The sequence below is a fragment of the Pimephales promelas genome, chromosome 4, assembly GCF_988280905.1.
Source record: "Pimephales promelas chromosome 4, fPimPro1.hap1.1, whole genome shotgun sequence".
NCBI classification, from domain to species: Eukaryota; Metazoa; Chordata; class Actinopteri; order Cypriniformes; family Leuciscidae; genus Pimephales; species Pimephales promelas.
Window position 1 is genome coordinate 8,034,219 of NC_142772.1, and position 23,397 is coordinate 8,057,615.

Genomic DNA, 23,397 nt, shown 5'->3' on the forward strand with positions numbered 1-23,397 from the left:
GATTTTTTAAAGTTCTTTTTTTAGTTTATCCCTTTAATTGTGTTGGAAGTGTGCTTAGACTTACATTGAACGAGGGACTCGAGTCATATCCACAGACTGTGCTACGTTTTATTTCCCATCATCCTCAGCGGGAGCGTGAAGGGAATCGGGTGAGGATCTCCTACAGCGATCTGACCATGCAGAAGGTGGATGAGGACACGAGCTACAGTGACCGTATCAGTGTACAATCGAACAGTGATGGAGAAACTCTGACCATTCAGGACGTTAAATTGTCTGATGAGAGAGAGTTTTTCTGTCAGGTCAGTGGGTTGGCAGCCGGCAATGGAGAGGGAAGGACTCTCCTGAAGGTTTTCGGTAAGCCTTTTACTCATGTCAGTTGAATATCATCACTAAATGGTTTAATATGGTTGCTTTTTAAATATATATATAAACATTAAATTTCTGTTGTCAGACCCTCCAGAGCCTCCTGTCATTGAAGGTGTCCTCTCTGGAGTTTCTGTGTCCAGTGACTCCCCTGCTAAGGTACATCATGCACTCAAATTCACCCTTTATGAATATGTAACGTTTGTAGCAGTTATATATGCTGGGTTTAAGCTGACACATCTCTCATTTGGTTAGATTGCATCTTGTGAGACCAGAGACGGCTTTCCCAAGCCAAACATCACATGGTACCGTGATCACATCCCCATCCACCCTGCTAATGGACGTAAGATAAATATATCCTGTTCCTCATACATACCTGTACTAAGTATTTATTAAAGTTATTACAATAACTGGGAAATAAGTAGGTACTAACCTTGAACCTAGTGTACCCCTAAACTTAACCTTAAAGGAGTAGTTCACTTTAAAAAAAACTTTTGCTGATAATTTACTCACCCCCATGTCATCCAAGATGTCCATGTCTTTCTTTCTTCAGTCGGAAAGAAATTAAGGTTTTTGATGAAAACATTCCAGCATTTTTCTCCATATAATGGACTTCAGTGGGAAGCGATGAACTTTCGTGACTCTCCTGTTCGAACTCGTTCATCAAAATGAACGAATCTTTTTCAGAGTCAATTCATTCGTTTCGTTCATTGAATGAACCAAATGACTCGGAAAAAGTCAAGATTTGTTAATTTTGATGAACGAGTTCGAACAGGAGTCACAAACGTGCGTCACAGAGCAAGGCGACCATTTGAGCTTATAAAACGTTATTTATTTATTAAATGAGCAATCGTTTCGCTTGATAAGACCCTTATTCATTATCTGGAATCATTTAAAGCCCTTTGAACAGTTTGCAGTTTGCATTGAAAGTGTATTTTGGACCTTGGACTGTTTGGTTCCCATTGAAGTCCATTATATGAAGAAAAATCCTGGAATGTTTTCATCAAAAACCTTAATTTCTTTTCGACTGAAGAAAGAATGACATGGACATCTTGGATGACATGTGGGTGAGTAAATTATCAGCAAAAGGTTTTTCCACCTGAACTACTCCTGTAACCCATGTACTTACTGTAATTTACATTAACTTGTACTTTCTTAAGTACACTGTAAGTACATATAAGTGCTGTAAAATAAAGTGCAACCATTCAGTTCTAATTGAGTAATTTTAAGTTTTAATATAGCTGCGAGCAGCGATGGCGGGCCCAAGCCGGTGGCACCGCAACCCCGGTTCCTTTAGTTACCTAAAGGCACCCGGGTGGCGGTGCCGAAGGCTTTGGCCCTTTCATGATTAAATGTTAAAACGGCTTGCCATACTCTGTCATTTCGACTAGTCAAAATTATGTTACAGATATCTTAAATGATAATACAAACTATCCAAAATGTAATTACGACTAGACAGAAAGACGTTGTTGATATCTACAATGTTAATTCCGGATAGGCAAACTTAGCTTTTAAATGTTAAAAGGGCTTGCCATACAGGGACGTAGGCTCAGAGAGAGGCTCACCATATTCAAACCAAAATATCGGACTTCCTCTTGGTCCGAGCTAATGACTATGTAATAGAAAGTTGTCCGGCTTGAGGAGTAAAATGTACCGATTTTTGTAACTGTAGATAAAACTAACAACCCCACTTTTGTCAAAAGGTGGCGCTATTTAGTCCTTGCACCATGCCCGTTTCTGAAACTTTGCACGTCTACTGGCTAATAAATGTGATGTATCTGTTGAGTTTCAAGCAATTTCAATTTCAATTTGACTGTTGAAAAGAAGTGCGCCGATTAGATACTCAGGATCGGTATTGGCTCTGACACTGCCATCTTTGACGAGGCTGATTCAAATTCTATATTGTGCATATACTATTCTATGTAAGACACAAAGGCACAAAAACTTTCTAAAGTACCATAAAGTTTTTGTGTACTGTATTATAAGTGTTCTGAAGCTATTATGTGATATAGAAATTAATATTTAAGTCATTAAATTCAAGAACACGTAAACTTTTTCCTCTCTGCGCCTGTCAGTCATTCTCCATTCAGCATTCAAACAGCACGTCGCATTCGGTTACAGTCAATGATGAAACGATCTTCAAGATGATTCAATGTTAATCCTATTATACTGGGTCTTTAAGATAAAGGTCTAAAGGTCTATATTTTCGAATGAAGAAACTTTTTCTTGCTGGACTTTATTGCTGTAACTTAATCGTGTTACTTTCTACCGGGTGTCAGACGCTGTCGGTTAGATCACAACACTAGAGTCAGAGCACTATAATTGTTCTTCACGCACACAGTAACTGAAATTTAAAACCTTTAAAAGAAAAGGCTCAATAAACTATTGCATAGATATATAATGTATAATACACTGTTCATAAATATGTATTTCCTTTGTGCTTTGAACTTTTCAATACGGACTCAATGCGCTGTAACTTCATGTGGCTTCAAGCACATCATTCTCCGCTCGGGATGCACATAAGTGCTTTGTGCTGCACCGTATTAGAGCCGTAATATCATAATGCAGTGACGTAATGACAGATTATTAATTGCCTTTCAATTATATGTTGCTGCGTCATTAAACATCTGTCCTATGCATTTCAAACATTTATAGCAGCCATGGCTATATCTTTTTATGATTTTTGTTATCTTGTTTTTCATGAATGTATTTTTTAAAAATAAGAGCAATGTGTATTATCTATTATTAATATAGTTTATAATAGCATTTTTGTCATAGATTGTGACAAAGTAATCATATGATCCACCAGCGAGGAACCAGCAGAACAGAGTGAACATTCTTTCTGTTTAGTTCAATCCTACTTAATAGGAATTTATTTAAAATGCTCGCTCTGCTCCACACCATTAATGTCTTGTGCGGACATCCGTATTTTGACTTTCGGTTTTAAGTAAGCGATTTAAAAGCTCCCAAGTCCCAGCGGAGTCACACGTTGATTAACCGGTGGGAATATACACAATAGGCCTACCTGATATTGAACACAAGAGGGCAGTATAGCACTACGTATGACTCAGATTATTATTTTTTTCTGAATTTTACAACAATTCTGGCTGTTTTTGAACGTAAACATAATTCTTAAATGAAAAAAGGGAAAAATTGGGGAAGTTATAATATTTGTATAATTTAATTTAGAAACAAATGATGTATAATTACATTTTTAGAAGATATGAGGCTTTTAGTGTTTACTTTTTTCACATTACTTTAATCTTTTGCCATAGTTGCACATGTCTACTGGCTAATAAATGTGATGTATCTGTTGAGTTTCAAGCAATTTCAAGCATGCTAAGAGTCCCAAAAGCATCAAAAAAGAATGTTAAAGTTTGTTTCGTTGCCACGGCAACAGTATCAAAGATATCAAAAATTCATTCACAGGTCTACATCTGCCGTGTATTTACATTATACAGATGAAGTTTGAAGCAAATCGGTTAAAAATAAGAGAGTGATTTCAAAGCATTTTGAAAGTGACACACTTCCTGCTGCCAGTTGGTGGCGCTATAACTTTGACTCACAATAGTCACATCCATGTGATCGGTCTCTTACAGCGAAAACACTGCTGAAGTTTCATCAAGATCAGTTAATGTATGCTGAAGTTATAACACACATCCTGTTTCATGTTTCTCGCCATAATTTCGTTTCCTCGCCACGGCCAAACCGTTCGAGGTATCAAAAATCCCGTGGCACTTTTTCATCCTTAATGTCTTGACTTCACGCTGATCGAGTTTTGTCGAATTTGGTTCAGTGCTCTAGGAGCAATAATTTAAATTCCATTGCATGTGTTTTAAACACAACCCTAAATAGCCGACTTCCTGTTGGGCTGGGGTAAAAAGTAAGAGTGTGAAGTATATATGAAACGATGAGATCTATATGTGTACCAAGTTTCATATTATTACATGCAAGTGTGTTTGATTTATGGACCAAATTTTCAGACCAAGTTTATTGACCAAGTTAATCTGATTAATAAACTAATTATATAAAACTATTGTCAATTCACTACAATTAAACTAGTTATATGCCTTTACTTATAAAAAATAAAAATAAAAACTTATTTAAAAAATACCAGGCTTGAGAAATGTATTTTCTTTATGCAGGTCATACACACAGCAGTGAAATGGTTAAGCCCCCTCCCCCTGCACACACACACACACAGACAGCCAGCCAGTCAGCCAGCCAGCCAAAGACACAGAGACACAGAGACATGTAGGCTCAGAGTGGCCATATTCAAACAAAAATATCTGACTTTCTGTGGGTCCTAGCTAATAAGTGTCAATTAGAAAGTTGTCCGGCTCGAGGAGTACAATATACATACCAATTTTTGTAACTCTAGTTAAAACTAACAACCCCACTTTTGTCAAAAGGTGGCGCTACTGAGCCCTCACCACGCCCGTTTCTGAAACTTTGCACATGTCTACTGGCTAATAAATGTGATGTGTCTGTCGAGTTTCATGCAATTTGAAGCATGCTAAGGGTCTCAAAAGCATCCAAAAAGCATCCTAAAAGAAGGGTAAAGTTTGATGCGTCGCCACGGCAACAGTTTCAAAGATATCAAGAATCCATTCACAGGTCTACATCTGCCGTATGTTTACATTATAAATATGAAGTTTGAAGCAAATCGGGTAAAAATAAAAGGGTGATATCAAAGCATTTTGAAAGTGACACACTTCCTGCTGCCAGTTGGTGGCGCTATAACTTTGACTCACAATAGTCACATCCATGTGATCGTCCTCTTACAGCGAACACACTGCTGAAGTTTCATCAAGATCAGTTAATGTATGCTGAAGTTATAACACACTTCCTGTTTCACGTTTCTCGCCATGATTTCGTTTCCTCGCCACGGACAAACCGTTCGAGATATAAAAAATCCCCTCGCAAACTTTCATCCTCAATGTCTTGACTTCACGCTGACCGAGTTTCGTCGAATTTGGATCAAAGCTCTAGGAGGAGTATATGACATTCCATTGCGAGCGTTTTACAAACAAACCTCAATAGCCGACTTCCTGTTGGGCTGGGGTAAAAAGTAAGAGTGTGAGGTATAGATGAAACGATGAGATCAACATGTGTACCGAGTTTCATATTATTACATACAAGCGTGTTTGAGTTATGGACCTAGTGTTCGGACCCCGTTCCAGGGGGCGCTGACGAGCCGCCCTGCCACGCCCGGGTACCAGCTTCAGCCCGGCTCTAATGGCCGTGGGTTCTGACCCGTGTGCAAAGTTTCAAGAGTTTTCGAGCACGTTAAGGGCCCCAAAAGTGCCCAAAAGGTAGTAAAATAATAATTATTATAATAATAATAATAATGGTAAAGAAAAATAATCCCAAGGAAAACAATAGGGCCTTCGCCCTTTCAGGGCTTGGGCCCTAAATATTAATATAATTTGAATATACATTTTATAATACCAGTTTGGATTTTTGTATGTTTTTCTTATTCTCCTAAAAATTGTCTTATACTCATCAAGGCTGTATTTATTTGAAAATAAATTAAAAACAGAACATAATTTTTTTGAAATCTAAATCTTTCGAAACAATGTAAAAGTCTTTACTGTCACTTTTGGCCAATTTAATGTGTCCATGCCACTTTTGAATGGTATGTAGGCCTATATAAATATACAAAATCTAGAAAAAAACAAGCTTAAAATAATGGACCTTATTATTTTCCTAATACACATTCCTGGTCTTTGGTACTTATTGTGCACAATCGCTGTCACAAATTTGAAAGTCTAAAAGATGAAGATGAGTCAAAAGGTTCCAATATGAATATATTTAATAAAGAAATAAAGAAACTCAGATACTCCACAACGTAACAGCGTGTATTGAACACAAACGATAACCGACAGTGAACTGAGGAAACACAGGAACTTAAGGGTACGTTTACACAACCTAAAACTGAGAACTTTTTCCTTTGGGTTTTTCGTGTTCAGACGACACCATTGTCAAAATGATCCTCATTCACACGGATCCGGGAATACGATTATCAATCGCTTTACATTCTAAAAATGTAGGCATCACAACATTGTAATGTACAGTGTGAAAAATAGTTGCCACTAATGTGTATGTATTTCTGGTTGTGTTTTTTCTCAGTGGTGAATGTGGTAACGCTAGTGACAAGAGAATCCAGTGGCCTATATACAGTGCAGAGTGATTTGCATTATAAGGTGACCAAGGACGACAAAGATGCCCACTTTTCCTGTGAAGTCAGCTACTTTGTCCCAGGAGCTGTCAGGACATCTGAGTCCAAAGGCATCAATATTACAGTTCACTGTAAGTCCCTTTATAATATGATTGCTTTCTTTTGATGAAGTGGAATGCGATATATCCAATCTTTTTATCCAATGACAATCTGAATTTTTGTTCTAACCACACTCTTAGAAAGAAAGGTTCAATGGGTTATAGAATGGGTTCTTTATTCAATAGGTTTCTTTATTCTTGACCCAGTTTTAAAGAACGCTTTATGCCAAAAAGTTTCTATATAAGGAAACTTTTCTTAAAAGATTGAACAATACTTTCATGTTTAATGTGTTATTTCAATTTTACTAGTGATTATGTATAAATTAAAACCAAATCACATGGTGGGAACCCCTACAAGTTTTTATGCATGAAACACTTGACAGAACTCTTTAAGGTTCTAAATAAAACAAGCTACAACATTTTGTTGGTTGCTTGGTTTCTGTATCTGTTCCATCGTGCTGGATAGCTCCGCCCACTGTGAAATCTCATTGGTCTAAAATCCCACTTTGCACACCTGCATATTAGACACCATATTTGACTCTGACAATGATTTGATCATTTCACATTACATTTTCAGTTTCAAACAAAACCTATATTTGAATCTGATAATATTTCAGATAGCGTCAGTACGTCACTGGTAATGATAAACTTTGAGTTGTGTTCGTCATCTTTGCTTTGTCAGCTTTGACTAAATAATTGAGTGTGAGAATTATGTTGCATTCTATGAGATACGTATGAATGAATTAAGATTCATGGCTCCTTGGTCTTTGTGTATGTCCGTATGCCATATAGACCCGACAAGCAGCGTGGAGATATGGAAAGAATCGCCTGAGGGCTTGGTCAAAGAAGGGGACACAGTGGAGATCCGTTGCCAAGGCGATGGGAACCCCCCAGCACCCATCATTTTCAACCGAGAACAAGTGAGAATAGCCTCTTTTTTTCTCTTTTTATTCGGACCCGTTTTTCCTGAATGGGAGGCTGTAAAGCATTGAGAAGAAGCGGACGTAGCAGACGTCTAGCTCAGACAATGTGCTTGATATGCACAGACAGAACAGTACCATTACTGACTTCCAGCTTTATGTAAGTGTTACGTATGCATTTGCTTTAATGACATTGGGCCTCATTTATAAAACGCGCATACGCACAGATTTAGGGTTCGTTTACACGACAACGATATGCTTAAAATGGAGAAGTTTTTTGTTTGAGTTTTCCGTGTTCAGACGGCAACATTGTCAAAACGATCCCCCATTCACACGGATCTGCGAAAACGAATAAAAACCAACACTATCTCACGACCAATTCGTACGAATTCGACGCATGATTAAAAAGTGGATAATTCGTACTAATTCGTACGACCTCACTCGTATGAATTCGTACGATTTGTCTAAACCCACGTGATGGTTAGGTTTAGGGGCGGGGTAAGGGTCAAGTCATTCGTGCGAATTCATACGAATTGGCCAATTCGTAAAATATGTACGATTTAGCAAAATCGTATTAATTCGTACGAGTGAGGTCGTATGAATTGTTACGAATTAGCCACTTTTTAATCATTCGTCGAATTCGTACGACTTGGTCGTGAGATCGGGTTGATAAAAACCCCTCTATTCTGCTGCCAGGCCATTAGATGGCTATGAAACACCATAGATAGAACACGCATGTGCATTACGTCATCGTCTTCAGGGGTTCACGTTTTTGTTATTTACATGGAGACCGTTTTCCAAAAATGCACTTTAAGTTTGCGTTTTCAGGCAGACAAAACGCCGTTGTCATGTTAACGAATGGCCAAAGCGCATAAAAAAGTATTACGTTTTTAGTTGAAAATGGTGTCGTGTAAACAGCCCTGTTTACACCTGGTTGGAAGATGTGTTTTGGTTGATCGCTTCACAAGTGAACGACGCTAAATAGTGAACGGGGTCTAAACCGTTTTTAGCTTGTCCACTATTAACCACTTCCAATATAGTCGAAAACACATTTGACGTATGTGGATGTGCATCCCACAAATCTCCATCAACCTGCAAGATGCTATCCTATCGATACGGGCCAACATTTCTAAAGAATGCTTTCAGCACCTTGTTGAATCAATGCCATGTAGAATTAAGGTATTTCTGAAGGCGAAAGGGGGTCAAACACAGTATTAGTATGGTGTTCCTAATAATCCTTTAGGTGAGTGTACAATAAAACCTTGTTAGAATAATTTGACAGCATTAAAGTTCAATTATTTGGTGTACATACTACCACACTTTTTTCATCCAGCCAGTCTATAAGCTATACAATCACCTATAGTGCAGAAAATATTGAAGTAAGACAATGAAAATTAACACTTACTAGTCAAAAATGAATGGTAAGACAATTGTTAAAGTAATTTTTTTTGTCATTAGTTGATTAGTCCATCAATTAATTCATTGTTGGTTCTTTTTTGGCAATTACAATTTATTTATGTAATTTTAATTAGTTGTGGTCTGTGAAGGATAGTGTTATTTTAGTATTTTACTAAATACTATTTTAAATAGTATTTTACACAATTAGTAGTTTAATAATTGTGTTAAATAAATTTTTTTTAATCTATATTCCACGTTATCCAGACCACCATTGTAAAACAACTACTGTTGAATGGCTCAGTCTGGCTCTTATTATTATACAGGCCATTATTCACGTCATAGTATGTATTTACAATAGTCATTCATTTAAGAAGATCATTTGTCCACCATTAAACACATTTAGATGCAATTCTGTAAACAAACTTAAGATCATTTAATGGAAATCTATGACAAAATATGATGAAGTATGATAATGTATCATTTAAGGGAACTCTTAATCAGTATGATAGACATTCCCTGTGTTCTCTTTGTCCTGCTCATAACAGTCAGATGTGGAGCTGGACTCGTATCATGGGCTGCTGGTTCTGAAGGAGGTGTCTCGAGCAGACAGTGATGTGTATGAATGTCACTCTCTGGACCTGGATGCGGTGAACCATGATGAGGTGGTGGACACCCTTCAGCTCACTGTGCACTGTGAGTTCTGCTTCAATTTTACACACCCTCATTTTGAAACTAGAAATAAATTGTCACCAAAATATTATCATCCATTAGAACTAGTATCTTAATAATGTTAAATAACATTTACTATTCTGTTCAAAAGTTTATATATATATATATATATATATAGTAGCGTACCGTGGGGTCTCAGTCACTGCGCATCAAGATTTGATTGGTTAATGATACACATCAGTCAAAGTTAAGATCAAATGGGAAATGGCAGCTTCAACGGAAGGCTAGCTATTCTACTAGTGCTGGTCCATGGAGCTGTGAGGCGTTTAGATGACCATATATGGAAAATACAGCTCAGCCTCAACAAAATAACCATATTATTTCAGGAAATATAATCGTAAAAGTGAAATATATATATATATATATATTATAAATGAATATTATATTATAATATATTATGTAATAGTCAGCAAGGAAGCATTAAATTGATCAAACATGGGAGATTTGTACATTGTCATTTATATTCCAAATAAATATTGTTCTATTGAACTTTCTATTTATCAAAGAATCCTGAAAAATAATAATAATCATGGTTTCCACAAACATATTACAGTAAGCAACGCTTTTAACAATAATAATAATAAGAAGAAATGTTTCTTGAGCATCAAATCAACATATTAGAATGATATCTGAAGAAATGACACTAAATAAACTACTTGATAAAGTACTACTTGAGTAATTGGTGATAAACTACTTGATAAATTGGTGATAAATTACTTTTCAAAATTTATTCAAATAGAAACCAGTTATTTTAAATTGTTACAATATTCCACAACATTACTATTTTACTGTATTTGTAATCAAATAAATGCAGTCCTGGTGAAAATAATAGAAATCTTTCAAAAATATAAAAAAAAATCTTACCATCCCCAGTCCAAAGTGGACTTTTAGTCCAAAAGTGAATAAAAAATTAGGAGAAAAAATAAATAATGTAAAATAAAGTAGCCAAACGTATTAGCAGTGAATTACTCTCTTTATTGATTTTTTAATAATTAATTTTAGATATACTTTCTATGTTGTAAATTACAAATATAGTATTCAAAAATTAATGAACAATAATAATAAAGTTATAGTTTTTTGGTGCGATATGAATAAAAATGTATTCTGTCATCATCACTTACCCTCATTAAATGAAGATAATTCCTTTCAGGCAATTATTGACCGTTTACAGATGGTACTCAACCAGAATGCTTCATTTGCTGCCACAGGTACAGTCACAGATGCCTAGGTTTATGTGTTTGTCTCTGTGTGTGTGCAGATCTGGACCCAGCTGTGGTGATGCCCAAAGACTCCGAGGTCATGCTGAAAGGAGAGAGTCTGTCCGCCACCTGCAATGCCCTGTCGTCTTTAGAGACCGCTACTGTGTGGTTTAAGGTACACTGCAGTGTGATTCAGCAGTCTGGACACATTCATTTAGTCTTCCACATTCTTTTTAGAGCTTCTTTTCACCCCATCTGATCCTCGCTAAATTTCTTTGCGTGCGTTTGTTTGTGTGTAGGATGGGATTGAGGTCGCAAGAGGACACATAATGCAGTTGCAGGACGCCACATTTGACACAGCTGGACAGTATGACTGTGCAGTGACTGTCCCATCTCTTCCAGGCCTGCAGACCAGCGGTTCAGTCCATATCATCGTACAGGGTAAGGAAGAGCTCAGCAAGTATTTAAAGGTGCAGTAGGTGATATTTGAAAAACGCTGTTGGACCAACACAACCAGACACAACAACAAACGTGTGGCCAATCAGCTTTAGGAGGCATATTACAGTGGAGGAGAGAACGAGGGAGAGGGAGATTTGAAGGAAGACTGTAGAAAGAGAGATGGCTGAGAGACATTACAAAAGAGAAAAGCTCATAAGAATATCATTGGATGTGATATTCAGGAAAAAACTTTAGGACCAGGGTTAATATCAGAAAAACAAGGTTTGTCTCGAGCTGCTGTGCTTTTGACATCTAACAACAAACTCCTCTTTGTATTTTCTCTTGTGTATGCATGTACAATTTTTGTTCTTTCTTGTGGTTCGTTCATCATCTTCACTTTACTTTTCGTGACGCCTTATTTTGTTGCACTTATGCTACGATAAATAGACATCCACTTTTGCATTATGTGTGTAACAGAGGCCAGCTAGTGAGAGAATCTGATGTTTAGGCCACCCTTAAAAATATTCTTGTTTGCCATAACCTGACCGACCCTGTCAATTTAGGGCCGACCCAATTTTTTATTTTTTTTCCCTTTTAGTCCGGTTGTAACTTGCGTTCAGACCGACCGATTTTTTTTTTTTTTTTTTTTACTCTTCAAACGACTAATTCAAATTCCATAAAATGATATTTTAGTTAGTATTGTGAAAGTTGCTTATGTCTACAAACGTAGGCTACGTTCTTTCTTTTAAATAAAAACCCGTGGCGTCATAGTCATCTGATTATGTTTACACGATTGGTTTACCCGTGTCACACTGTCTATAAGGCTTATACGTTCGCTTTGTTTCATTCAGTGTTCCCGCTTGGTAAACCCGGTATTAAATGGGCTGAATATCAACCATTTCTATATATAATAATAATATTAAACAATTTGTCTGATGCAATTTTGCTATTCCCAGTCCAGAAGAGAGAGAGCGATCTCTCACCCGGAGCCACAGCGCGAACAACATGACAGCCCTGCTTAATGAGTGACAATAAGGACAGAACGTGGTTGCCTACACTTTAGATCTGGGATATTATTCTTATTTTGTATTTTAGATTTCCGCTTTCAAAGATTATAAAAAGATATTTGAGATGAAACCATTACAGACGCATTCTGTCTATAGCGCAACTTCCTTCCCTTCACAGCGTTGCGCTGTCATTTCTTCCTAAAACCCAAACGTACCGTCAGAATCAGCACGATCGGTAATTGTTGTAAAATGCAGTCTGTACTGTTGCTAAACTGCGTACGGGTTCAACCATTAAAAGAGCTATTAAAAGCACAAAAGTCTGCGCAAGAGACGCTGTTCACAAGGTGATGCGTGCTCCGAAATGCACTGCAACAGGACAAGAAAAGTAGGCTATAGCCTCATTTTGGGTTTCATGTGCGCAGCTAAACTATCAAATATACATAAAATCTAAAATGACCTGCTCTGAGATTCATTTAAACACAGTTTATGTCTTAAATGGATGTGAATAGTTGGGAGGATATGGTGGTGCATCAGTCATCGGTTAGATCCGCACTCCCAGGGGCGCAACTACCCAGTTTCAGAGGGGTATGCAGCAACAATTTTAGCGCCCCCCATCTCCCTCCCCCCCCCCAATAAGTGCAAAATTGTCGTTTATCAACACAATTAAACTATAGTTACTCCACCTTGATGAACCCCCCTAAGAAAACTATAAGCTCCATTGGAACAGCAATACCAGTGTTTCTCACAGGATTTTAGGTAAAACTGTGGTAGGTCGACCTCTATTTCTCTAGGGGGGTTTGGGGGCATGCTCCCCCGTAAGAAAATTTTGTGTTCTGTAATGTTAAATTCAGCAGTCTGGTGCACTTTGAGAGTTCAAAATTAAAAGCTCCAACCCATATTCAGGGTGCAAATTAAACAAAGAAAAATGTGAACCTCTTTTAGTTAGTGTCTGTCTACATTACACTACTACTACATAATATAGTTATAATATTAATTCCATGATAGTAATAGCCATAAAGGCTACTGTAAAACAAATGCACAGAAAAATAAAGGAAACTTTCATAATTAGTTTTGCACTAATTTTTATACTTGATAAGCGCATAATGACATGTTTCATGGGCCAGTGTGTCAGAAAAAAAAAAAAACTAAAGCTGACTTTTTTTGACCAATGCATTACACCAGCACAGCGCCGCCAGTTAAGCAAAAAACAAAACAAAAAAAAACAACAAACAAATGTATGAGTTTTGTGGGCCGTTAAGACAAATAAATTAAAAAAGGATAATGTATTGGCTGAAAAGCACGTCGGCCCAGCGGGAATCTCCCGGTAGTCCCGATGGCCACCGAGATATAGATGGCCTACATGCCTGGGTGTCACATTTTAAATCCTACCTGTTGGCTTTCAGCAATGCATGCAGTTGTTTAGCTGCTGTCGCATCAATTGACATGCCATCTTCTGTTCTCTCGTTCTTTTTCTATTTTTAGCCCCACAGCATTTTGTTTCTACTCGTACCTGCTCGCTCAGCGCTCACGGCGCCCCCGCCCGCTCGCGATATTACCCGCCCCCCTTCTCCATGAGGGCGCTCTAGCCTGGCTGTTAGTCCTCTAAAATTTTATATAACATTGAAGGAATGCAGAAATGATTTAGAAACGCACAACGGAAGCTACATATAGAAATACAATATAGCATATATATAATTTTTTTTTTTTTACCATCGCTTTGGCGCCCCCCATTGTGCTGCGCCCCTATGCGCCGCATATAGCGCATACCCACTTTTTGCGCCACTGGGTCTTAAAGGGGCAGTAGTCTAATAAACATGTGACGATTGAGCCAGTAATGGGAATCAAACACAACAAAAGGCAGAGAAAAATCACTCGCAGCTCTTGAATTATTAACTTAAACTTTAATAAGCATTAATCTAACTATGATAAACCATGCAGTGTCATTTTACATTTGATTTACTAAATTAAATTTCTTTTCAGACAGCGCAACACACTTAACTGAAAAGTAGCTAATTTTAGACCTTTCTGAAATTAAAGCACTGTGTATATAGGCTAATTTGTATCTTTGTTCAATTGTATTCTTTGTTTCACCATGTGTTTGTACTTGTTTTCGCTTATATCTCATGTATTTGGGGAAAAAAAAGCCTGCACACTGCTGCATAACAAATACAGTAGATATTTATTCATTTTGTGACTGGCCTAAAAACGTAACCGGTTGTAGGTTGCAATAACACCTAGTGGTGGATGCACAGTTTGAAGACCCAGTCAGTGACGTCACAGTATGCAATTAAAAAAAAAAAAAAAAAAAATTCATGATCACCATGACCAAAATTTTACTTTTTTTTTTACACTGAATCCTGGAAAAAAAAAATATAGACCTACCTACCGACCCTTTTTTAAAAAAAAATTGCTGTTACTGCAAACCAAAATATTTTTAAGGATGGCCTTACTGTTTGTTAGTGGACTCGCCTCGCATGCCAGCGATCAGGGTTCGAGACCGACTTGGAGCAGGGCAGTTAGGATTGGAGGGTGAGCTTTAGAGGTGGAGCAATGAAGAAAGGTGTGTGTTTGTTTCGGTTGATTTCAAATATCAACAATGCTTAGCAACAACTTATAACTCTCTAAAATGCCTCCATTGTAGTCTTGTTTTCTAACGGACACTGCAAAACATTGGTCATTTAGATCACTCCTGCACATTTTAGGGTTTTTTCACTGTGGTCTGTGTATTCTTGGTTTGGTAACAGAGATCTGACTCTCCTATTGTCTTGTCTTGTATTGTCATGGCGTGGGTCCGGTTTCGAGTTCGCTCGGGCTGTGCCCTCTTCTGTCCACGTGAGTTGTTTTGTGTGCGGAGCGTGGTGTTCGGATCCCGGCATTTCGGTCTATTTAGGTTTCGGTTCTGTGTCAGGGTTCAGACGTTCACGTAAAGCGATTTACAATTGCTATATATGTCAGAGGTCGCACGCCTCTGGAGCAACTATGGGTTAAGTGTCTTGTTCAAGGACACATTGGTGGCTTACAGTGGATTCGAACCCGGGTCTCTCACACCAAAGGCATGTGTCTTCGGCACTGCGCAGTTGGCCACTCTACAGCGTCGGGCAATAAGCTCTTCTGTCCATGTGTGTGTTTTGTTCTAGCACGTGGCTCATGTGTTTCATCGGCCATGTGCTTTCTTGTTTGTTTGAGCACATGGCTTGTGATTGTGTCTAGCCCTGCAAAGCCTTGTCTTGCGGTTTCCAGCCCGGTCCGGCCCTGCTGCCAGTCACATTTCCCCCCTACAGGGTAGTTTGTCTTTAGTTTTACTTTTAAATAAAAAGCCCACTAATTCTGCATCTTGAGTCCTCGGCTCATCCCGCCTTAACCCAACCCTGACGGCCCAGGGCATAACAAAACTGGCGAGGCCTGATTGAGTTGCATTAGTAGTGTGTTGAAACCATAGACTGTAAAAAATATGTGAAACTCACAGTTATGGTAAGGGCGTGACATTTACAAAACACACTGGAAGGAGTTGACCAATCACAACCGGAGGCGGACAGAGTATGCAGCTTTAAGGAAAGCTGAAGGTGATTGCTGATAGGCTGTCCCAATCAGTGGCGCCTGCACAATCCAATCACGTTTGATAGGGAAATAACAAATTTGAGGTTTTTTTGAGGGATTTTTCTTTTTTTCCTTTTTTTTTCTTTTTTAGAAGTAGTAACGTGTGTAGGCCTACTCATGTTATGGATAGAAATGTAGTGGAGTAAAGAGAACAATATTTCCCTCTCAAATGTACTTGAGTAAAGTCATGAGTACTCCCCAAAAATGAACCTCCAGTAAAGCACAGATCCCTCAAAATTGTACTTAAGTACTGTACTCAAGTAAATGTACTCCGTTACTGTCCGGCTCTGGGAATGAATCATGCAAATTAGAACTTGTTCAGATATGCAGTGATTTTGCATGTTATTACTACATTTTTGATGTATTCAGATACCAAACTTTCAGATTGTACTTGCCTTTCTTTTCTGTCACATGATCTCTCTTATCAGGTTTATCATTGTGACGACTCAAACCGTGGCATGTAAATGGAAAGAGTCATGCAAAGAAAGAAAAAATGTTCTGAATTTTAGTGATTTTTCACTTTTTAAAAACATTAATACAGTTTTATTATGTACTTATTCATATAAAATATTCAGGCTGGACTTGCCTTTTGTTTCTGTCTGATGATTTATTTTACCACATCATTGTGGCAGATCAAACCATGGCATGTAGACGGAAAGAGTCATACAAAGAAATAAATAGAAGAACATGTTCAAAGTTTTGATTGCATTGTCTTTTAATCTTAATTTGCCTCCATGCAATGCCTAAAGTTGTTTTGTAGCGCAACGCTGCTTTGTGCACAGCCGTTACCAGGGAAACGGTTCTATTTCTGCTTTTCTAAGCGCCACCTACTGTTAGATAGTGGAAGAGAACGTCTATACACAAGTTTAGTTTTGTATGTTTTCACAGGAACTTTCTTACCACATTTGCCATTGTGACGACTCAAACCGTGCCACGTTGGTGGAAAGAGTCATGCGAAGAAAGAAATGAACAACATTAGAAAGATTCATGCTGCACTTCAACATAAGTTAATGCAGGTTTTTGATTAATAGACAAAAACATTCAGATGTGACTTGCCTTATATTTCTGTCACATGATGTTTCTTACCAGGTTTACGATAGTGACGACTCAAACGTGGCATGTAGATGGAAAGAGTCATAGAAAGAAACAAACAAAGAAGAACATGTTCAGAATTTTCAGTGGTTTTGCACTTTGATACAAATTAATAGTTTTTTGATGTATTCATGTAAAATATTCAGGCTGGACTTGCCTTTTGTTACTGTCTGATGATTTATTTTACCACATCATTGTGGCAGATCAAACCATGGCATGCAAGTTAGTTGGAAATGAACACACTGGTTTAGCTAACCAATCAGAGCACATTGCACTTTTCGGTAGGAGGGGCTTCTTAGAGACAGGAACTTATAAGGGCTGCATTTTACAATGTAAAATATGGGAAAAATAATGTTTTTGAACATAATAAAGGGCATAATAAATTACTGAAAAGAGCTATAGTATATTTCTAAAGTTGTTACTGGATGTGTTCCTCTAGGTGCGCCTCAGATGAAGGATGCCGAGAGGGAGATTGAGCTGACAGAAAAGGTCGGGGGGTGGTTAAATCTGAGCTGTGAGGTGAGAGGTTACCCTCGACCCACCATCACCTGGAGCATCACTGGCAGCCAGGTAACACAGATTTCCTCTCAGTCCTCTGCTCGTGTTACACAGAGCTTGTATAGACGCTTTTGTCTTGTATGTGTTGTACTCTCAGAGCTGGCGTGAGGTTGTTAAAAGAGAGACGGAGGAGCAAGTCCACAGTGTTGTGATGCTGAAAGTTACCACAGACATTATCGCTATCTGCAATTCAACAAATGACTTTGGAATAGAGACCAAGACCTACAACATCAGAAGCAGTAAGTCAATATTTTCCTTGCTTACACTGATAATCAGGAAACACTATAATTAATTATAATTAATAATCACTATAATTAATGATGATGAAAATGATCAATTTTGTTAAATAGAGTATTTTTGATTACACTGATAATCAGGAAACACTATAATTAATTATAATTAATAATCACTATAATTAATGATGATGAAAATGATCAATTTTGTTTAATAGAGTATTTTTGATTATACATTCAATGTATTTAAAGCCACACTATGCAGGATTTCCGTTTTGTCAAACTGCGACCCCTAGAGTTGCTGTGGAGTACTTGTACTGTCGTAAATAGCACTCACGCAGAGATGTCTCTGCACTCACGACCTGATCCCCTCCCACATATCGGTACCTGTTCAGTAGGATGGAAGCTGTAACGAGTGGAAATAAGGTGTGGCCCCTTTAAGAGCTGCGCCCTGTTGAACTGTCGGCAGTCTGCATTGTATGCGCCTCGAACACTACATGTATACAGCACCGGATTATTTCAGTTTGATGCTCATTTTTAGCAGATCTTTCTTGCCGTAAAGCAATTCGAGACGCCCAACGTTCAACCCAAAAATCGTATAATAAATAAATAAAAATAAATAAATATAACCATTCAAATAACTCCGAAGCTATTCAGTTAAGGTAAAAAAAAAAAAAAACTGCATAGTGCTGCTTTAAATAAAATTGACTAAATGTATTGTATAGTTATAAATGTAATATTTATTTTAAAATAGATAAATGTAATATCTATACATACGATTACTGTGTACAATTTTATACATGCATTATTAATTTTATTGCTATTTTTTATTAAAATATTATTTATTATTTAAAATTTAATGTATAATATTAATAAAGTAATTTCATTTAATATTTGGGTATCTATTTAGATTATTTTCATTTATTAGGGATCAAATTTTGTACATACGTTACCGTTCAAAAGTTTGGGTTCAGCAAGAACTCTTCTGTTCTTCAAGGTTGCATTTATTTGATAAATACAGTAAAAACAGTATTATTGTGAAATATTATTACAATTTAAAATAACTGTTTCCTATATATATATATATATATATATATATATATTAGGGCTGTGCAAAGATTAATTGCGATTAATCGCATCCAAAATAAAAGTTTAAATAATATATATATAATAATATATATATTATTTAATAATATATAATATAATAATAATAATATATAAATAATAATATATATATTTGTGTGTGCTGTGTATAATTATTTTGTATATGTAAATACACACACATGTATGTATATATTTAAGAAAATGTGTTATTCATATATAAAATATTTATATTTATATATTATATTGATTATGTATTTATATATATACACAGTATTTACGTGCAAATAATTCTTAAATATATACATGCATGCATATGTATTTATATATACAAAATAATTATACACAGCACACACACACATATATTATGTAAACACAAACTTTTATTTTGGATATGATTAATCGCAATAAATCCAGTCTACAGTGTCACAGGATCCTTCAGAAATCTGTCTAATGCTGATTTGGTGCATATCTTGTTTGGTGCATATCTTCTGTTTGGAATCAAAAATGTTAATGTTGTTTCTTGTTTTCGCCCAGTTCCATTCTCCCAGACTCCAACGGCTAGAAAAACTTCAGGTAACATTTTTTTTTTTTTCAATTTCTTTTTTTTTCTTTTTTTTTTCTTTTTTTTATTATTTTTTTTATTATATTTTTTATTTTATTTTATTTATTTATTTATTTTTTTTTCAATTTCTATTCATAACAGATCATAAGTTTTAAATCAACACCCAGTCCATTTAATCCCTGCAAAATACATCCCAACCAAACAATGAAAGACCATCTTATGTACTTGAATAATTCATAGATTTTCTATGGTGAAGCCTCCACAGAAGCTCGGTTAGCTTGGCTCTTCGTGACGGCCTCTAGGCATATTTAAAATTCTGTGTGAAGAAAAGTCATAGTGCAAAAAAAAAAAAAAGCTAGCAAAAATTGAAGCAGACATTACTTCAGATAGCAGGGGCAGATCTAGCGCTGAATGTTTTCCAAGATGAATGTATAATTAGTTCTATGCAAATACATTAAAACATGTTTTGAAGTGCTGGGCTGCAACTGAGACTGTTAAAAATTATGGTGAACATTGTGGTGGCAGCTTGCTGTTTTATTGAGTAGATTTAACTCATAAAATCCATTCCCAGACAATTGTTTGCCATCTCTCAGTGTTTATTTATAGCATTTGATGACGCTTTCTCTAAATGGCGCTCCGTAATTTTCTTTATTTGACTCAAAGGAATATGAGTCTCTTATTCCATTTTACTAAAACACTCTAATTATATGTTTCATATACCAAACTCATTTACAAGGACATTCGTTCTTGTCATGTGGCACACGTTTTGAATCCAAATGTTCCAGCCATTGTTAAAAGTGCAGTGTAACGTGCCCTTCAGTGTTCTTTTCGTGATCTGGTATGGGATTTCACTTTTGTATTTTGCCCGAAAGCACATTTATTGCATTTCAGCATGAATTAATCTAGTCTTAATTAGTCTTGTTGAAAGGGTAATACTTCATTGGTTATTATATGTCAGTCAGCCAGTCATGCTAATGTTGACGTCTCTTGTTCTCTTTGCAGTCGATAATAGTGGAGTGATTATTGTGGTGATTATTGTGAGCATCCTGTTGCTGGCCATCCTGGGCAGCGTCTTCTACTTCCTGTATAAAAAGGGCAAGTTGCCCTGTGGACGCTCAGGCAAGCAAGAAATGTATGTACTCATTTTTTTCCCCTCCATATACATTAGTACAGGGGTTTTCAAACTGGCTGCATTGGAGTGTGAGAGGGTCTGTGGATAGGTTTAGAGAAAAAATGTAAAATATATGTATATATATATATGTATATATATATATATATATATATATATACATACAGTGATGTGAATAAGTTTGGACACCCATGCTGAAGTTGCCTAAAAAGAGGAATAAAAAAATCATCCTTTTGGATATTGATCTTAATGCCTTAATTAGAAAAATGAGGAAAACTCCAACCTTTAAGGACACAAATTTTCTTTGTGAATGAATAATGTATCATAAATAAGTAAATGTTTTTTCCTTAAAATACAGGGTGCATAAGTCAGGGCACCCCTATGTTAAATTCCCATAGAGTCAGGCAGATTTTTATTTTTAAAAGCCAGTTATTTCATGGATCCAGGATAATATGCATCCTGATAAAGTTCCCTTGGCCTTTGGAATTAAAATATCCCCACATCATCACACACCATTCACCATGCCTTGAGATTGGCATGGTTTTACTTCAGTTAGCCTAATAGCTGGTTTGATTTGCATTGAAAGATGATCTTATGGAAAGTACCCCATGCCAATCTCTAGGTGTGGTGGAAGGTGTGTGATGATGTGGGGATATTTTAATTCCAAAGGCCAAGGGAAATAAATCCATGAAATAACTGGCTTTTAAAAATAAAAATCTGCCTGACTCTATGGGAATTTAACATAGGGGTGCCCTGACTTATGCACCCTGTATTTTAAGGAAAAAAACATTTATTTATTTATGATACATTATTCATTCACAAAGAAAATTTGTGTCCTGAAAGGTTGGAGTTTTCCTAATTTTTCTAATTAAGGCATTACGATCAATATCCAAAAAGATTATTTTTTATTCCTCTTTTTAGGCAACTTTAGCATGGGTGTCCAAACTTATTCACATCACTGTATATATATATATACATATATATATTATTTATATTATATAAAAACAATATTAAAATAAATAAATGATAAAAAAGAACATTAAACCAAATAAATAAATAATTAATACGTCTAACAGTATGGTTGTATAGTATGTAGAAACAAAAACATAATAATGTAATATATTTTCCATAATTATATTTTACTCATTTTACTCATATTTATAATTTAACATAATTTTACTCTAAAAATTGGGTCTTTACACATGAAAATATACAGCTCCATTTTAGCAATAGTGGTCCTGCATGAGGATGGTATACATAGGGGGTCTAAAAAACCCTGCATTAATATACAAGTTGATATGGTATTCTCAAGTTTTTTCCATCTAAAGATGCCATGGTATTTTTTAGAGTATCCTGCAGTACCACCATGTGAACTTTATGATATATGACACAAGTACCAGTCTGAAAACCTTGAATAATATGGTTTAATTAGGTTTAGTTTATATTAGGTGTCATGAACGAAATGTTTTTACAGCATTTATTAATCTAGGTTAATGATAATTTATAATTATATGTGTTCATTGGTAATTCATGTTCGTTCAGACTACATTAAAGGGTAACTAAACACCAAAACAACTTTTTTTAGTTAATGATCTGTAAGAATGGAGCTTAATAAATGCTGTTCATTGATTCGAGTACATTTTTTGACAATTGAGTATAAAGTGTTTTGATTTTCAAATATATGGTGTAAAAACGTCTGAGTGCTGCCCTCTTCAGGTTAAACGGAAAGCTCCTGCAGTAGGGGTACTTGCTGACGTAGCGAACTCTCAGACGCACTCTTGTCACACCCTTGGTGCGAGCTGGCAGCCCCTGGTATAAAAGCATCTGGTTCCGTCAAAACTACTGTAGCGAGTCAGGAGTTGGATTTATGAGTATTGAAAACGATCAGGATAGCATATAATAGCATCTAGTTAGTTAATCCTCTGGGGTCGACAAACGAGCCGGTGCATTTTGCTGGATTTTTTCATATTTTTTCATATAGCGGCATAATATCAATATGAATATATGCCAGCGTGCGCTATTGAGATCAACTCGACGACATAACTCATCAGATGCCGGTCGCGATGCGGGAGTTAAGACCGCAGTTTGAGCCAGCAGCTCGAATGGATTTGGCCCTGTGTCTACATACAATTCACCCTCATCCACTTCAGGTGAAGGTGAAGGTGAGGGAGAAAAGTCCTCGACTTCAAATGGCCGCTCTGTTGCAAAGGCAGCTACTTGAGTCACTCCAGTCTCGCTCTATTTTAGAGTCTGACAGCAGCTGTCACTCACGGCGGGTCTCAGGTGCACGCCCCCTAGCCCCGCTGGGGTCTGCCCATTTTTTCAGCATTTTTCAAATATTGCTAGTGGGTGGAGTCAGGCTCTGACCAGGGGTTTAGTTACCCTTTAATGTTAATTTATCCACCTTGAACTATTCAATATGTATTAGTATAAATTATCTTTTAAAGTTTGTTGTCGGCAAGTTTTTAATTTATGAAAAAAGCCTCTTATATTCACCACCAACACTGTCATTACTTCAGTCCTCAGTGCCACATGATCCTTCAGAAAGCAGTCTTGTGTATTGGTGTGTTATTGGTGTGTAATCTTTACAGCATTAATGCCTACAGCACCAAGGAGAAGACTAGTAAAGATGACATCGTCGTAGAGATGAAGGCAAAAAAGACGGAGGAGTCGGTCCTACTGAAGGGCGTCAATGGGGAAAAGAAACCTCTCAATGACCAGGTAACTATCTATACTTAAAGGAGTAGTTCACTTTAAAAAAACCTTTGCTGATAATTTACTTTATTATA

General features: G+C 36.7%; 1 protein-coding gene across 3 annotated transcripts in view; it reads left to right on the forward strand.

Moving 5' to 3' along the window:
- The window catches only part of mcama (melanoma cell adhesion molecule a), a 78,746-nt gene that overhangs the window by 49,826 nt on the left and 5,523 nt on the right, over positions 1–23,397 (forward strand). For 2 of the 3 annotated variants that reach the window (XM_039661713.2, XM_089129898.1), the window contains exons 3-15: positions 129–354; positions 452–522; positions 619–706; positions 6,496–6,675; positions 7,435–7,562; positions 9,506–9,653; positions 10,948–11,063; positions 11,188–11,329; positions 17,462–17,592; positions 17,678–17,819; positions 19,452–19,490; positions 20,482–20,611; positions 23,200–23,329. In XM_039661713.2, coding sequence (XP_039517647.2) covers positions 129–354; positions 452–522; positions 619–706; positions 6,496–6,675; positions 7,435–7,562; positions 9,506–9,653; positions 10,948–11,063; positions 11,188–11,329; positions 17,462–17,592; positions 17,678–17,819; positions 19,452–19,490; positions 20,482–20,611; positions 23,200–23,329 — 1,671 coding nt within the window. The remainder of the gene's footprint in view (positions 1–128; positions 355–451; positions 523–618; positions 707–6,495; positions 6,676–7,434; positions 7,563–9,505; positions 9,654–10,947; positions 11,064–11,187; positions 11,330–17,461; positions 17,593–17,677; positions 17,820–19,451; positions 19,491–20,481; positions 20,612–23,199; positions 23,330–23,397) is intronic. The other variant, XM_039661714.2, reaches the window with a different exon arrangement.